Source organism: Glycine max, assembly GCF_000004515.6.
Source record: "Glycine max cultivar Williams 82 chromosome 20 unlocalized genomic scaffold, Glycine_max_v4.0 Gm20_scaffold_142, whole genome shotgun sequence".
NCBI lineage: Eukaryota > Viridiplantae > Streptophyta > Magnoliopsida > Fabales > Fabaceae > Glycine > Glycine max.
Genome location: NW_024464701.1, coordinates 1 through 1,876, shown reverse-complemented (window position 1 = coordinate 1,876; position 1,876 = coordinate 1). Strand labels below are relative to the sequence as shown.

Genomic DNA, 1,876 nt, shown 5'->3' with positions numbered 1-1,876 from the left:
TCTGGGAGCCATACACAGCAACTGTGATGGGAGCGTTGCCTCCAATTTGTGTGGTTGGAAGTGTAGCCTGGTTTGCGGTGGTGCCACTGATTTGTTTCCATGTTGTTGAGTGGCACCAACCCCGATAGAGTTTTACGACAATTTGGATTGCAACAACCCATTCCCCGGGTGTCCTTCGCAACCGTAGAATCTCCATGGCATAACGCTCAAAGGCAAACAAGATGAGAATTGGTTCCACCTGTTGGCCCCAATCATTGGTCAGTGGAACAACCGAGCAGAGTTTAGGGTCGACGTTTATCCTCGGCAGGAGGGCCTACTGGGTTATAACTCGGACTACATGGTGTGGTATAGGCGTAAAACAAAGATGTTTGTCGACCCAAACAATGCAAACACAGCTGCATTGGTATTTATCTGTTTCTCAATGTTTAACTTCTAAGTAATGTCTTAAGCATGAGCAATAATTTGTTGACGCTACTAATTGCAGGGTGAAGTTGTGGAGACTTTACAATATATGGTGTCACCACAAGGGAGGAACACGTGGACGGTTGATGATCTCGTGCCTTACGTGGATAAGTTAGCGATTATATCTGAAGAGCAAGAGAGAATCACTGAGCCAGTGTCACATGGTCCAGCATCAGAGCGTGAATTCCCAGCCCCAGAGTTTCACATTCTTCAGTCAAGTGTTGAAACTCGGGGCATAGGCAGACGAAGGGAGCCTGTTGAAGCCGAACAATATTCCCAACAAATGATGGAGCGTGGTCATGGAATGTATTACACGCCAGCAACATTTTCCGAATATCCTTCACAGATGTATCAGTATCCTTTTGTAGGTCATGATACTGATACTTCTGAGACCTCACATTCGTTCGGTGGTGTTGCGGAAACACAAGCTCATTTTTCATGGCCCACTATGACTCCTTCACAACAGCACGATGCCTCCATGGCAACACCTAACGCCCCATTTGCTCCGCAATGGAATGTACCCGGAGCAATACCTGATATGGGCGACTTATTAGGTGTTGATTTGCGTCAGGAGTTTTCTGCAGAGGCTGAGCAAGCAGAAGCGGGGAGACAACGCGGCGGAAGAAGAAATCCTGATCGTCAAGCGCGAAGATGGGATCGACCATGTGGCACATCCTCACGACATCACGGACACCATAATGATTGATTTTGATGTATCTGTGTAATTTTGTTGTTGTTTGTAAGACATTTGATTTTGACAATTAATCTATCGCATCTGATTTATTATGCCTTACTAATGTATAGAGTTTATGTGGCGCATCAAAGTATAATAATAAACTAAGTTTAGGGTTTAGGGTTGATGGATATGTTTTAGGGTTAGGGTTTATGGATTATGGTAAAGGTTAAGGTTTAGGGATTATGGCAAGGGGTTAGGGTTAGGGTTTATGCATTATGGTTAGGTTGTGGGGTTAGGGTTAGGCTTTATGTATTATGGTTAGCTGCTAGGGTTTAAGTTTATGGATTAGGCCCCGGGTTTAGGGTTAGGTTTCATGGATTATGGTAAAGGTGTAGGGTTAGGTTTCAGGATTAGGGTAAGGGATTATGGTTAGGTGTTAGGGTTGAGGGATAGGGTTTATGGATTATGGTAAGGGTTTAGGGTTAGGTGTTAGGGATTATGGCAATGGGTTAGGGTTAGGTTTTATGCATTAGGGGTTTAAGGGATAGGGTGTAGGTGTTTGGGTTTGGGTTAGGGTTAGGGTTAGAGGTTCCGGGTTTAAGGGTTTAGGGTTGAGTTGTTTGGGTTTGTGTTAGGGTTAAGGTTAGAGGTTAGGGGTTTAAGGGTTTATGGTTTCGATTAGGGGTTAGGGTTAGGGTTAGATGTTTGGGGTTTAAGGGATATGGTTGAGTTGGTTGA

The 1,876-nt window shown here is 44.5% G+C and overlaps 1 protein-coding gene across 1 annotated transcript; it reads left to right on the top strand.

Moving 5' to 3' along the window:
* The first annotated feature begins 301 nt into the window (after positions 1-301).
* Positions 302-1,430, top strand: LOC121174481 (uncharacterized). The gene is made up of 2 exons (XM_041013703.1): positions 302-403; positions 485-1,430. The coding sequence occupies exons 1-2, from the start codon at positions 338-340 to the stop codon at positions 1,166-1,168; spliced, it is 750 nt and encodes a 249-aa protein (XP_040869637.1). The 5' UTR covers positions 302-337; the 3' UTR covers positions 1,169-1,430.
* Positions 1,431-1,876: the final 446 nt, after the last annotated feature.